Source organism: Camelus ferus, chromosome 13 (assembly GCF_009834535.1).
Source record: "Camelus ferus isolate YT-003-E chromosome 13, BCGSAC_Cfer_1.0, whole genome shotgun sequence".
Taxonomy (NCBI): domain Eukaryota; kingdom Metazoa; phylum Chordata; class Mammalia; order Artiodactyla; family Camelidae; genus Camelus; species Camelus ferus.
The window spans coordinates 58057212-58070196 of NC_045708.1; the positions used below are offsets into that span (position 1 = coordinate 58057212).

Consider the following 12985-nt stretch of genomic DNA (forward strand, 5'->3'; position numbering starts at 1 on the left):
TTCTTTTGTCTGGCTTTTTTCACTCAGCCTAATTGTTTTGAAATATATACATGTTGTTGTGTGTATCAGTAGTTAATTCTTTTTTATTACTGAACAGTATTCCATCATGTGAATGTACCACAGTTTATTCACCTGTCCACTTGTGATGAACTTCTAGGTTTCCTGTTTTTTTTTTTTCAATTATAAATAAAGCTGCTATGAACATTGCTATACAATTCTTTGTATGGACCTATGCTTTCATTTCTCTTGGGTAAATATGTAGGAGTCGAGTGGCTGAATCATAAGGTATGTATATGTTTAATTTTTAATAAAATGCCAGGTTTCTTCCAAAGTGGTTGTACCATTGGTATGACCAGTCTTTTTTTTTTTTTTTTTTTCCTTTCTTTTTCTTTTTTGTGGGGGGAGGAGGTAATTAGGTTTATTTACTTATTTTTAGAGGAGGTACTGGGGATCAAACCTGAGACTTTGTGCATGTTAAGCATGCGCTGTACTTGAGCTATACCCTCCCCCTGGTATGGCCAGTCTTTTAAATTTTTCCATTCTAATATAAGTGTTTAGGGGAATTTCATTTTGGTTTTAATTTTCATTTCTTTAATGACCAGTTAATGTGAACATCCTTTCATGTGCTTTTTTGCTGTTTGTGTATCTTCTTTGTTGATGTGTCTGTTCAGAGCTTTTGCCTACTTTTTAATTGGGTTTTTTATTTTCTTATTTAGTTTTAAGTGTTTTTTATATGCTTTGGATACAATTCCTTTGTCAGATACATGATTTGCAATGGCTTTATCCTACTCTTTGGATTGTCTTTTCATTCTCTTAACAGTGCCTTTTAAAGAGCAGAGGTTTTAAATTCTGAAGCCGAATTTGTCAACTTTTTTTTTAAAGGGTCAGGTTTTTGGTTTCATCTCAAAGAAATATTTGCCTAACCAAAGATCACAAAGATTTTCTCCTATGCTTTCTTCTAGAACCTTTACAGTTTTAGGTTTTATGTTTAGATCTATGATCCATGAGTTAATTATTGTGTATGGTGTGAAACATAAATTGAAATTCCATTTTATTGCATATGGATAACCAGTTTTTCTAGCACTAGCTGTTGAAAAGATTATCCTTTTTCTACTGAACTGCCTTTGTACCTTTGCCAAAAGTCAATCATCTGTATATGGGTTGTTTTTTGTACTTTCTATCCTGTTGTATTGATCTATATTTCTCTTTATGCCAATATGATATTCTTGTTTATTGTGGCTTTATAATAAGTCTTGAAATCAGGTAATGTTAGTTTTCCAACTTTATTTTTCTTTTTCAAAATTGTTTTGACTATTCAAGATCCTTTTCATTTCCATATGAAATTTAGAAATCAACTATCAGTTCATACCAAAAAAAAGAAACTTGCTAGGATTGTCATTGGAATTGCATTGAATGTACAGATCATTCTGGGTTAAATGACATCTTTGAGTCTTTCAATCCATAAATCTGTTACATCTCTCCATGTATTTAGGTTTTCTTTCTCTTCCCTCAACAATATTTGCTAATTTTAGGATACATGTTTTTCACATCTTTTGTCAGATTTATCCTTAAGTATTTAGTATTTTATGATGCTATTATACATGGTATTTTTAAAATTTCAGTTTCCAATTACATATTACTAGTATATGAAAATACTTTTGTATATTGATATTATATCCTACAACTTTATTAAACTCACTTATTAGTTCTAGATGATTGTGTGTTTTTAAATGTTAATGAATAAATGTTTTTATTTTACTATTACATTATAGTTTAAAGTTTATATTAATTCAATTTTTGTCTTTAAAAATAGTTTTATTATAGGAAACTTCGAGCATATGTAAAATAGAGTAGTTTAATGAACCCTCATGTACCTGACACCCAGCATGGACAGTTTTCAGCATATGGCAGTCTTATTTCGTCTGTTTTCCTATCCATTTCCTCCCCCATCCCCACTGGATTCTTTTGAGGTAAATCCAATACATTATATTATTTCATCCATAAAGGTTTGATTTTATATCTCACCTCTTAAAATAGAATCACCACAATAACATACATCCCTGCAAACAATAGTAATTCCTTAATATTATCAGTATCCAACTGGTGTTTCCATTTTCTCTGTTGTCCTGTGATACTTTTTGTTTTTGTTTTGTTTGATTTGAGAATTTAGATAGCTTTAAAATCTCTTGGGTGTCTGTCCACTCTGAGATCTCTTTTAATCTGTAGGTTCCCCCTCATCTTTTTTGGGGTGGATGTGGTCGGGTGAAGCTTTGTTTTTATTTTCTGCATGGAAGAAACCAGGTTCTTTATTGTGATTGGATAATCCTGATTTATTCTCTCTCCACTGTATGTTCTATGAATTGATAGATCAGAATATCAATTAGATTGTTTTGTGGTAAAGCTAAGTCATGGGGAGTACATAATGTCTGGTTAACTCAATTTTTGTGGTGTTAGCAATCTTTCATAATTATTAGTGGATCTGCTAACTCAAGAGGTTGCAAAATGGTGACATTGTTCTGTATTTCCTTCTTAAGTTATTAGCTGAAATATCTCTGTAAAGAGAAACTTTGTCACTGTTTGGTCACTTTGGTGCAGTTTGCACAGAAAAGGCAGAATAATTGCTTCTTTCCTTTTTACTGACCAGATTGTAAAATAATGAGATGGTTCCCTAGTATTCTTCAGAACTGATCAAAGAGAGTTTTAAAAAAATCATTTTGACCTTACAGATTTAAGCATATTTGGTACTTCAAAGCATTACATTTATTTATCCTTATTTATTCTCAGGTGAACTCATTTTTGGCCAGTGAGAGCCCATTCAAGGTGGCTTCTTTGTGCTTTAGGTACAACCCTGTTGGCAGCTTCCTTGCTGTCTGGCATGAAAAGAGGTTGTTACAGGCTTATCTCTTACTTTTCATGCCCCATACCTGGAGTCCGCCCCTTCTACAAGAAACCCTTTAGTGTAAAATGATATTTAAAGACAACAAACTGTGTAACATGAGTCAGTTTGGTTTAAATTGAATAGTTTTGCAAACAGTCCGATCATAAAATTTTCCCAAAAGTTCATTAGTTTGAATTTACTGGGATGGGCAGCTGTGTTGGTTGATACAGCTTTATTTTCTAAAAACTTGAAGTAATTCTAGATTCACAGAAGTTGTATAAATAGAGGCTCAGTAATTTGTTCCTTTTTACTGTGGTATTCCATAGTGGATATGGATGTACCACAGTTTGTTAGCATTTACTTATTGAGGGACGTTTTGATGTTTCCAGTTTTGATTATTATAAATAAAGCTGCTTTGAACATTTGTGTATAGGTTTAGTGTGGGCCTTAAGTTTTTATTTTTCTGGGATAAATGCTCAAGAATGTGATTACTGGGTCATATGGTAAGTAGATGTTTAGTTTTTAAAGAAATTGCCAAATTATTTTCCAGAATGGCTGTCCCGTTTTAAATTCCCACCAACAATGTATGAGAAGTTCTCAATGTCTTCATGTTCTCACCAGGATTTGATACTGTCACTAAAAAAAATTTTTTAGCTGTTGTAATAGATGTGTCGTATGTCACAGTAGGCTTAATTTACATTTCTCTATGGCTTACAATGTTGAACATCTCTCTGTGTATGTGTTTGCCATCTGTATGTCATCTTCTACAAAATGAAATGTCTCTTCTTGTCCTTTGCCTGCTTTCTAATTGGATTTTTTTTTCCACTGTTGAATTTCAGGAATTCTTTATATATTCTAGATACGAGTCCTTTGTCAGATAGGTGGTTTGCAAATATTTTCTCCCAGTCTGTAGCATGTTTTTCCACCCTCTTAACAGGTTCTGTTAGAGTTTTATCTTTTTTTTATTTTGGAAGAATTTTACTTATGAAAAGTTGTAAACATTGTACAGAGAATTTCCATATACCCTTTACCCAATTTTCCTTAATATGTACAACTATCATAACTCTATCTAGTATAGTCACTAAAAATAAGAAATTAACAAAGGCATAATATTCTTATCTAAAAGCTGTGGTATTCTTTTAATTACTTGTGTTTCATTGTTGTTTCCACATCCCTTTTAGTCTCCTTAGTCTTCTTCAGTCTGTGACAGTTCCTTCAGTTTTTCCTTGCCTTTTATGACTTGGTGCTTCTGAATAGTACAAATTAGGTATTTTGTAGAATGTCCCTCAATTGAATGTGTCTGATGTTTTCTCAGAATTAGATTGGGATTATCCATTTTGGACACGATACCACAGTGCAGTATATCGGGGGTACAAGGTGATGTCTTGTCACTGGGGATGTTAACCTTGATCACTTAAGGTTTTTCCACTGTTTTTTCTCTTTGCAAGTCAATTTGGAGACGGATGCTCTGAGACTGTTTAAATATTTTGTTTCTCCTTAAACTTTTGGCCACTAATTTTAGCACTTAAATAGCGACTCTTGCCTTCAACAGTTATTACTGTTGTGTTTATTGATGATTTTCTATTTCCCTCGTTCCTTCTACACTTATTTAGAATTATTCTGTAAGGAAGAGTTGTCCTTTTTTCCCCTTTTAATTATTTATTCAGTTATTTATATAAGTTTGGAACCTCTTTTTGGTTGGCTCCTGTGTCCTTTGGACATGCCTGACATGGCCTCTTTTATTTTCCCCCTCTCTCCAGATTCATTTTGTATTTTCTCTGCCTCAGTCCTGGAAGCACCCACTTCTCCAGGGATCCTTGGCTCTCTTTAGTCTCCATGTTTAGTTCTCTTGAGTGTCCGGCATTTAGGAACTAAGATCTGGATGTGAGGTGTGCACATTGCTACCAGGATGTTGCTGTTTCTGGGCCCTCCTAGGAGACACAGCTAGGAAATATGTGAATGCATACTGATCAGTGTGTTCACACACAACTCTGGTTTTGAATTTGTCTGTCTGTGTATATTGAAAAGAAAAGGCAAATCATGAGTTCATATTGGTACTTCTGACTTCAGTCAGGTCTCATTCTGTCATTCCTATTTTGCTCATTTGCAACTTCTTTCTCCAGCAGTGAGACACACCTGGCTCTCATTATCTAAAATATAGTATTATTTACGGTGTATTTCCTTACTACAGTATCTAGTATATACATAAAAAGCTCAATTGACCCTTGAACAACATGGGCCCACTTATACATGGATTTTCTTCAGTAGTAAATACTACAGTGTTTACTACACAGTCTGTGGTTGGTTGAACACCTAGATTTGGAGGAACTGTGGATTTGGAGGGTTGACTATAAATTATATTCAAATCAACCCCTGAGTTCTTCAAGGGTCAGTTATAATTTCAGAATTGCTAACCCCCAAGCCCCTTTGAGAAACAAATTTACCAAGTACAGTGTTTGTGTATAATTCTTTTTGTCTTTAGCCTTGCAGTATCTGGTCACCACACTGTTACTCAGGTCATCTCACTGTTACTTAGGTCATCTTGTTTCTTCCCCATCCTCTTCAGTATGCTTGTATCTTTATTTGTAACAGTTTGATTGATCACATTCTGCAGTTCATTTTGGGTTCCCCCACATCCTGGCTGATTTAAAATATTTCATGTATAATACATTTTGTACTTTGTTGTGCATAGTTCTGTGGTTTTGACAAGTGTACAGACTCCTGTATCTATCACCACTGTACCAAACAGAATGGTTCTGTCACCCCCAAAATTTCCTTGTGCTGCCTCCTTGTAGTCACCTGCTCATTTCCCAGCTGCTGGCCACCATTGATCTGTTTTCTGTCCTATAATTTCGCCTTTACCAGAATGTCATGTAAATGGAATTATACATAATATATGTAGCCTTTTGAAATTGACTTCTTTGCATAATGCATTTGAGATTCATTCACATTGCTGTGTATCTGAATAATTTGTCCCTTTTTATTGCTGAGTAATATTCCATTGTATGGATGTACTGAAGTTTGTTTATCTACTTGTCTATTGAAGGACATCCAGATTGTTTCTGGGTTTTGGTGATTATAAGGTTATGTAGATTTTCTTTTGTGTTTTCTTCTAGAAATTTCTTCCTTGGATTGCCTTTTTGCCTTTGAGAAAAATAGGTTGTCTATATTTGTCCAGCTTTATTTCTGAATTCTGTTCTGTTGCATTGATCTTGTCTGTTCTTTCACCAATACTACACTGTCTTAATTATTGTAACTTTATAGTGAAGTCTTGAAATCGGCTAATGTGAATTCTCCAACTTTATTCTTTTTAAGTTATTTTGGCTATTCTGATAATTTTGCCATTCCTAAATTTTTTTTTTTAGAATAAGTTATCAATATCTACAAAACAACTTGCCAATATTTTGATTAGGATTATGTTGTTTCTGTAGATCAAATTGGAGAGAAAGGACATTTTACGATCTGTGAATATATCTCTCCTTTTATCTTTGTTGATTCCTTTCAACAGTGTTTTGTTGTTAGATTTTGTTAGATTTATTTCTAAGCGATTTTTTTCTTTTTTTGGTGCTATTATAAACAATACTGCTTTTTAAATTTCTAAATCCAGTTGCTTATTGCTATCTTTTCCTTTGTAGTCTATTTACGTAAAGTTCTAGGAGCTTTTTTGGTAGATTCTTCGGGACTTCTTATGTAGACAATCATATCATCTGCAAATAGAGGCAGTTTTACTTCTTCCTAATATATGTTTCTTTTATTCTTTTTTCTTGCCTTTTTGCACTGGCTAGTACTTCTAATATGATAGTAAAAAGATATTCTTGTCTTGTTCCTGATCTTATGAGGACAACATTTAGTCTTCCACCATTAAGTATGATGTTCACTATAGGTTTTTTTTTGTAGATGTGCTTTATCAGATTAAAGAATTTTCCTTCTGTATGAGTTTCCTAGAATTGCCTTAAATGACTACAAACTTGGTGGATTGAAATAACAGAAATTCATTCTGTTATAATTGTGCAGGCTGAAATTAAGGTGCAGCAGAGCCACACTTTGAAGTTTCTAGGGGAGAATCTTTCCTGTCTCTTCCAGCGTCTGGTAGCTCCAGGCTTTCCTTGGCTGTGTCATAATTTTAATCTCTGCCTTCCTGTTTACATGACCTTCTCCTTTATGTCTCTGTGTGTCCTTTTCTGTCTCTTACAAAGACACTATCATTGGATTTAGGGCCCAGCTTAATCTAGTATGATCTCATCTTGATTCTTACCTTAATTACATTGATAAAGACCTTGTTTTCAAATAAGGACATTTTCTGATGTTTAGAGTGGGCATAAATTTTAGCAAGGACACTGTTTAACCCATTACACTATTTCTAATTTGCTGAGAGGTTTTTTAAAAATCGTGAGTGTTGAATTTTGCCCAAATTTCCATGTTTTTTGCTGGTCTTTTTTAATCCATTGAGATTATATTATGACTTTTCTTCCTTAGTTTGTTGTTATGGTAAATTACATTGATGAATTTTTGAATGTTGAACCAGATTTGAATTCCTAGGATATATACCACTTGGTCATATATATTATTCTTTTTATATATTGCTGAATTTGGTTTGTTAATATTTTGTGAAGGAATTCTGCATCTATGAATATTAGTCTGTGGTGGTTTTTTTTGATAATTTCTTTCTTTTTTGATGGTAGTAATAATGCTGGCTTCATAAAATGATTGGGAAATGTTCCCTCTTTGTAGGAATTGATATTTCTTCCTTAAATATTTGGTAGAATTTGGTCTGTAATTTTCTTTGTTAGAAGGTTTTAACTACATACTTAGTTTCTTTAGTAAATATGTAAATATTCATGTTATCTATTTTCTTCCTGAGTAAATTTGATAGTTTCTGTCTTTCAAGGAATCGGTCCATTTTATCTAAGTTGTTGAATTTATGGGCATAGAGTTGTTCATAGTAATCATTTTTTATCCTTTTCTTATCTGTGAGGTCTGTAGTGATGACCCCTCTTTCACTAATGATTTTGGTAATATGTGTCTTCTGTCTCTCTCTTTAATCAGACTGACTAGATGTTTGTCAGTTTTATTTATTTAAGAAAAAAAACAGCTCTTGATTTTATTCCATTGGTTTTCCATTTCATTGATTTCTGTTTAGTCTTCATTACTTCCGAATTTCCTGCTTGCTTTAGATTAGATTTGTTCTTTTTCTAGTTTCTTAAGGTCAAAGCTCAGACTATGGATTTGATACCTTTTTTTTTTTCTTACTATAAGCTTTTAATGGTATAAATTTCTCTCTAAGGTTAAAGCTGCCTCCTACAGTTTAAGGCTTTTGTTCCTTTTTGGGGACAAAGGAGAAGGGTATTGATGCAGTTCATGTCCCTCCACAAAAACTGCTGTTTCCCTTCCCCAATTCTGCATCTTTAGGGAGACTTCCTTAGGACTCTTGCAGTCTTTCCTGTGAGTGTTTGGTGAGATTTATGAAGATAAAATATGCAAAAAGTGTGGATTACACTTACATTTGTAGCACACCTGTCCCCCTGGCAGGGGTGCTTCACTCTCTCTCACTAGTACACTCTCAGTCTCCATCAACTCACCACCAGGCTGGCTGAACTCTTCCTACTGAGATCCTGTGTCTTGTCCCTGTATGTCAGTGTTCATGTCTTATCTCTCCCTGCCAGTATCTGTGTCTCCTTAGTTTTGAGGCCAGTTGGTTACCTTCTGACCTCCACATTCTGATGTGTTCAAGAAAAATTTGTGAGTTTGCCATTTGGCTTTTTTGTTGTTGTAAGGTTGGAAGCGAAACTTTCTAGCTCTCTATATCCCCAAGCCTATAGCTTTATTTTAAAGTTCTTTTGCATTTTAGGTGATAAATAGTGTCTGTTCCCCAGGGCAAAGTTAATTACCTCTTGTTCTTATGTTAATACTTAGTACATACTCACATGACTGTATTTGTCACACTATACTGTAATTACTTGTGAATGTATCTCTTTCTACTTCTAGCACACTGGGGGAAGCTAGATCTACATCCTCTATATACCTGGTGCATCTTGATCAATGGAAGGCATTTGATATGTGCTTATTGAATAGAATTACAATAAGATGTTAATTTAAATTTTCATAGCACAGTCCTGGTAAATTGTAGAATGCTGAATAAATATTTGTTAATGAATTCAAGAATAAAAGGGCTTATTCAAGTAATATTTAGAAATTGAGTTAATTTTTGCCCAAATTTCCAGTAGTTTAAAAAATTTGGTTCATTTAGACAGTCTGGTTTAATCATTCCTGCAATTAAAAATCTTGCTGTGGCTCAAATAGAAGATTTAGTTGCATGAATTAATCATTAGTGTTCAACAGATATGAATGGGGTTATTTTGTGCTCCTGATGACTTTTTGGGTATTACTGTTTACCTGAGAACTTCAGAGCAGTGGATAATAGATCACTGCATTTTGTGGGGTTTGTTCTTAAAATTCAAATTGGGCTAGCTGTCACTGAAAGAGTGAAATAATATTATCTTTGTAGTATTTAGAACTAGATTAGCTTAAGAATAATTTTAGTTTTTATGTCTATCTTAAATGAGCAAATAAAAGACTTTTTTTCCATTTAATTGTATCTTTTCCAGATCAAATTTTCACCGGTAGCTAAAAAGTTATTTGTAGTAACTGCAGTGAGTGCTGTATCTGTAATTTTTTTGGCCCATCACTTTAAAAGAAGACGTGGAAAGAAGAAAGGAAAAATATTACCATGGGAACCAGAGCACCTCATACTTGAATACACTAAAAGAGCAGCATCAGACAAAGGTATGTAGAAATAGCTGAGTTAAGTCTACAAGGGGAATTTTATATGTAAATCGTAACTGGAGTGCAGTGACTTCAGTGGTTTAGTCTCCAGAATTTCTTTCCTTGATAGTTAACTCACAAGTAATACAGGTTAATTTTAGAAAGATTAGAAAGTATAGATAAACAGAAAAAATTAAAGTCACTTGAAATTCTACTACCTAGAAGTAACTACTGATAATACTTTGGCATAGATCTGTCCATTTATGTTTGCATTTAAATATCATGTTGAGATATAACATTTTGTTATTATAGACAAGTAAGTGACTTATGTATTTTAAATAAAATTCATACCTTTTATAACCTGCTTTTAGAATATTTGACATTGGGTAAGAATGTCTTTCCAGGTCAACAAATATTATCTCTGTGCTATCATTTTTAATATGTACTTAGTGTTCAATTTACTGTGTAAATTACTCTAATTATTTACCAGTTCCCTCTTGTTTCCTTTAAGTTGTTTTTCTTGCTTTGCATATACTTGTCTGATTATTCCCTAAGTATATCAAGTTCTAGAAGTAAAATTACTAGCCTTTATAGGATCTGTATCTTTTTGTTAGAGATATGGTACATATTATCAAGTTGTATCTATAAAAATAACTTCTTGAGCATGCTGGATTTCTTATTTTTTGAATTTTAAGTTATTTTAAATTTAGTGTATCATGCTTTTGTGATTTGTTTGCCCAGCAAATAATTAATGAATAACTGTTTTGTGCCAAGTGTAGTAAACAATGATGCCTCTCACTGAGGTTTTATTAGGTCTCAGGTGCAGCATATTCATGCTACATTCTATGTACTCACTCTGTTAATTGAACCTTTATAACAACCCTGTGAATTAGGACTGTAATCCTCTCTTATTGTTCATGTTTTATACCCAACGAAAATTGAGATATGGAAAAGTTAAGTGATGTGCTCAAGTTCATATAACTAATAAGTACCAGGATTTGAACTGAGGAGTGTCTTAACTGCTATATTAAGATAAACTAAGGCACATTGTCTGCCCTAGATGAACGGGTCAATGGTTAGGGGGAGACAGACTTATAAAAGACTAATTACAATATAATGTGATGTAGATAAAGTTTAGATGAAAAAAAAAGCTTAGATGTAATTCAGGAAAGAAGTGATTATATTTTGTTAAATTTGTATTTGAATATTCATAGTTGCCAACATTTTTATAACAATTATAATAGATCATTCAAATACTGCCTTGATTAATTAGATGAATGTTTTAATCTTCATTTCAGAAGCAGATTTTAGCATTGTTAAAAATATTATATGGAGATACAGATTTTAATAATGGTATACATTTAATAATTTACACATTTGAGGGAAATCAGCCCTCTGAATAAATATATAAACTTTGAAATTTTATCTGAAATTTGGCATTGGAGTTAATGATACTTTTAATATTAATATGTTTGTTTTAATTAGGTTCAAGTTGTTCCAGTAGCAGACAGAATTTGACATTATCTTTAAGTTCTGCCAAAGACAAAGGATCTCAGTCTTGTAACTATGCTAATGGAGGACTCTTCAGTAAATACTCAGGTTCTGCACAGAGTTTAGCCTCTGTAAGTAAAGAAAAAATTTTACTAATTTTTTCCTTTTTAACTTTATTTATATATCTATTGTTATCTGTTGGTTTAAATGTCATACAATTACAGATAGCTCTTAGATTGGTAAGAACCTTAAGAAATCTGGTTGACCCTGTTTTCCTCAGGAAAGTAAAATTATCCTTTTGCTAAATATTCAGCCAGTTTGGTTCCAGGTTTTTTGAGTGAAGTGATGTGGTCCCATGGGGTCCTGTGAGACTGATGTTAGTATGGAAGTGTTGCTTCAAAGCTAGATATTCTGCAAAAGGCTGGAAGATGCGGGCAGACGTTGTACTAGTTTCCAGAAGTCAGTTGCTGAGCGTGCTTAGATCACAGTGTTTGGCTTGCTGAAGCCAACTGTGGAGTTCTTTACCTCTTTCTTTTGAGCATTAATATACTGTTGGTTGACAGGTAAGGAATGAAGTTAATATTTGTTTAAATCTAATATAGTTTAAAAATTACTTTTAAAAATAGGTAGGGTGTGCACTTGCTACTAAATAAAGAAGAAGCAAAAAAATGGACAGTGAAAAATGTGCTCCTGATCCTCTCAGTTCCTCTCTTTAGAGATGAACTTTGACAGTTTCTTATGTGTATGCTTTCAGGGAGTGTATGCCTCTACCTTCGTATGTACTCGATTTTTAAAAATAGTTAGTAGAACACCATATTCTGCTCCATATCTTGCTTCTATATTTGGTTGGAATATATAGCTGCCCCATTCTTAAATGCCTAAAAATATACTAAATTTTTAAAGTTTACTTTAAAACTTGATAGTTTTACTCTAGGAACATCTAGATCAAATGCATGCAGACTTTCAGTTCCTCTGTGAAACTGAGCAGGATAATGAAGTACATACTCATTCTATAATCTGGACGTCCTCTGTGTCAGAGGAGTGCCTCAGTTTTGAATTCTCTCAATTGAGAATTGAAGCTGTCCTCGACTAGAAGTAGAGAAAGGGCGTTTCATGATAATAGTGTAAGTAGGGAGACTGTCGAATCACTTTATTGTAGGTGCCTCAGCTGCCCTGGTCATTCTCCTGCCAGGGCTGTGAACCCAGATTTCTGCCTCTTAATGAGTGCCTAAGTGAGGGTCATGACAGCAGGAATGGGAAAGGGGAGACACGGTTCATTCACGAAACTTGGTAACTGGATGTGAGAAGTGTGGGAAGAGATGTTGAAGATGACTTCCTGTTTTCTACTTCTCTAGTTTGAGAAATCATTGAGATGAAAGTACCGTTAGTGAACTTGGGAGGAGGAAGCTTTTGTTGTGGGAAGACACAGAGCTCTTTTTTCTACATAGTCAGTTTGAGATGCCAGCAGAAAGGAGTCATCAAACAGGCAGATAGAAATTTGGGGGTAAATCTTTCATAATAGGATGGAACTTCAAGATTTGGGAGTCATTTGCATAGAGCTGACTGAAATGATTAGCTCAGGGGACCTTGCTAGAGAAGGGAAGATGATAGAGGCTTTTTAGTTTTTGTTATTATCTAGCAGAGAATCAGCATTGTAATGAATTCTAAAAGGAAAATAAGCTAGTTACCTAAAATTAAAATAGATGTAGATAAAGTTTATAGGTAAATACTTAGTGAAACAGTAAACTATAAAAATAACTTCGATTTTTGAGGAAAATAACTAATTTATGTTCAAAATATTTACTTGTATATTTTTGAGCAAACAAGCATTCAGGATATTTAAGGGCCTTATGA

At 33.5% G+C, this 12985-nt stretch overlaps 1 protein-coding gene across 1 annotated transcript in view; it reads left to right on the plus strand.

The window, feature by feature from the left end:
* The window catches only part of MIGA1 (mitoguardin 1), a 74577-nt gene that overhangs the window by 11043 nt on the left and 50549 nt on the right, over nucleotides 1–12985 (plus strand). Inside the window, exons 3-4 of the mRNA XM_006186994.3 lie at nucleotides 9484–9661; nucleotides 11126–11262. Coding sequence (XP_006187056.1) covers nucleotides 9484–9661; nucleotides 11126–11262 — 315 coding nt within the window. The remainder of the gene's footprint in view (nucleotides 1–9483; nucleotides 9662–11125; nucleotides 11263–12985) is intronic.